Source organism: Rhincodon typus, chromosome 20, assembly GCF_021869965.1.
Source record: "Rhincodon typus isolate 14 chromosome 20, sRhiTyp1.1, whole genome shotgun sequence".
Classification (NCBI taxonomy): Eukaryota; Metazoa; Chordata; class Chondrichthyes; order Orectolobiformes; family Rhincodontidae; genus Rhincodon; species Rhincodon typus.
Window position 1 is genome coordinate 16219826 of NC_063351.1, and position 2858 is coordinate 16222683.

Sequence of the window (2858 nt, forward strand, 5' to 3'; positions counted from 1 at the left end):
AATCTTCCAATCTAAAGCAGCTATTCCAGAATCTATAAAGATTCTAAAAGATGACCACCAAGGCATCCACTACTTTTAGGACACCTTCCTTAAATATTCCGTGATGTAGATTGTCTGGCCCTGTGGGTTTATCGGGTTTATCGCCTTTAATCCCATCAATTTTCCAAACACCATTTCCCTATTAATACTGATTGTTCCAGTTCCTACCTCTCAATAGACCCAAGGTCCCCCAACATTTTTGAGACATTACTTGTGTCCTCCTTTTTGAAAATAGAACCAAAGTAAGTTTTTAATTTGTCAGCCTTCTCTTTGTTCCCCATTATAACATAATCTGTTTCCGACTGACAGGAGGTCCAGAGTCTATCATCCTTAATGCCATTTCCTCCAGATGAGTGAGGCACAGAGTTGGCACAGACTAAAGATGTCACAGAACAGAACAGTATCACAGTATTATGTGACTGTGTTACTGGAACAGGATCTGCAACTTGAAGGAGTGAGTGGCTGTTGTACCTTGATGGCCATCAAAGTGACAGCTGTGCTAAGCTTTTATGCAACTGCTGCTTCTAAGGATCCATTGGGAATATATGTGGGATCTCTCAACCTTTGACCACAAATGCATCAAGGCTGTTACTCATGCAATTTGTGTCAGATCACATTATTTCATCTTATTTTTCCAAAACTGGATTCCCTCAGGTATAGGACCCTCTATATACATATGTTGCATTGAGAGTGCTGTATCATCTGACACATCTGACTTCATCAATAGAAAATGGTTCAATTTCATCAATGTGCAAGTCACTGTGATCAGCGGTACCACATCTTAGAAGTCTGTGTCAAGTATCCTGTGAGCTGCCATGACGCCTATATCCTTGAGAACTTTCATGTTCCTGCTTCATTTTAAAGACCAGATGCCTTACAAGGATGGTTACTTGGAGACAAGGGCTATAGTCTGTGACCATACTGATGATTCCATTATGTATTCCCTTGTTTCAAGAGTGAGAAAGAGTGTAGACACAATGCAGCCCTGTCTTCGACCAGCCTCTGGGTGGAGCAGATGTTAGGCTTTCTGAGGCAGAAGTTCTGACGCTTGGATCAGACTGAGGGGCCTTCCAGTATAGATAGATTGTGCTGTATAATCCTAGCATGCTATACTCTGCACAACTCAAACAGTCAAAAACAATGTGATGGTTTCCGAAAAGCTGAGAGAGTGGGAGAAGTCTTGCAAGGAGAAAGATGAAGACATTGAGCAGGAGGAACATCACCTGCTGCACAAAACCAGTTCCAGCAGATGAGAACTGGGTGCAGTGATCACTTATGCACTGTGAATTTGTTCTTTGCCAAAGTCAAACAGTTCTTGTTTGTTACCAGAGGCAAATGCAGCTTCTTTTTTGTTGTTGTTTGATTTTTGCTGTTTAGCAGTAGAAATCAGTGTTATGACAATAAAAAGTTTTCCTGTACATGATGGTCCCATATTGAATATTGAGAGGATGTTAAGCTACATTGAGCATTGGGGCTAGAGTAGAACACTTACAAAAGCGTTGTAAAATGAAATGAGGCTATGGATGAGTAAACTGTAGCTCGATTTATAAGTTGCAATAAATGTATGAATGTACACTTGAATGTGTAATGCAGTGCTCACTATGCCACCTATATGCCCTGAGAAGCATTGGTTTGTGGTTGCTTTCCTCTACATGCATGCTGAAGGTCACTTCTGGACTGCCAATGCTTGACCAGGTTTACAGAAAGACTCTAAAGGTGGTGCCAGTACCACCGATCACAAGATATCCCAGCAATAGCGAGTACTGCCATTCACGACATGTGGAAAAATAGTGTCAGCGGGCACTCTAGGTGTCTAATGCATAACAGATCAGACAAGTTTGGAAAGATAATGAGAGAAAACTTCATGAGATAAACCCTCCATGAAACTCACCAAAATTGACACATCTGATTTCTGCTAAAATTCAGTCCGTTGTTACATTACTGGATACTAAAGGGGATTGACAAAATACACAGAGAGTTGATATTTCCCCTTGTGGGGCAATCTAGAACAAGAAGTCATTGTCTTAGGCTAAGGGATGTCAGATTTAAAAAAGAGATGAGGAGGAATTACTTCTTTCAAAGGGTGTGAATTTCTATGGATTTCACTATCCCAGAATGTGGTTGATGGCAGGACACTGAATAAATGTGAGGAGGAGATGGACAAATTTTTAATTAGTAATGGGCTAAGGGTTCTGGGATGTGGGCAGGAAAGTGGTGTTGAGCCTGGGATGAGATCAGCCATGATCATGTTAAATAGTGGAGCTGGCTGAAGAGACTGAATTGCCTACTCCTAGTTCTTATGTATAGATTTCATTTGATTTTTACTTCTTTCTAATTTCAGAATTTCGAATCAGATGAAGCATGTCAATTTTTTACTTCTACTTTGAACTCGTCAACTGAATCAGTGGTACAAGAACACAAAATGACACAACTGAAAGATTTACCTTCTGAATTTCGTCTCACAGGATTGGAGGTAATTAGCAGCTAAATTTTATACAGGGAAAACAGATCACGATGTAAAATTGTCATGGTTATTTTTAAACATTGATAGTCTTTACTGAGGAAAGGAGCAGTAAGAAGATATGAGATAACAAGGTGTAGAGCTGGATGAACACAGCAGGCCAAGCAGCATCATAGGAGCAGGAAAGCTGACGTTTCAGGCCTAGACCCTTCTACAGAAATGGGGGAGGGGAAGGGGGTTCTGAAATAAATAGGGAGAGAGGGGGAGGCGGATAGAAGATGGACAGAGGAGAAGATAGATGGAGAGGAGACAGACAGGTCAAAGAGGCGGGGATGGAGCCAGTAAAGGTGAGTGTAGG

General features: G+C 41.1%; 1 protein-coding gene across 1 annotated transcript in view; it reads left to right on the forward strand.

The window, feature by feature from the left end:
* The first annotated feature begins 421 nt into the window (after positions 1 to 421).
* LOC109922808 (protein CC2D2B-like) overlaps positions 422 to 2858 on the forward strand; it is a 158169-nt gene continuing 155732 nt past the window's right edge. The window contains exons 1-2 of the mRNA XM_048609173.1: positions 422 to 493; positions 2381 to 2512. Of these exons, the coding sequence (XP_048465130.1) occupies positions 422 to 493; positions 2381 to 2512 (204 nt within the window). The remainder of the gene's footprint in view (positions 494 to 2380; positions 2513 to 2858) is intronic.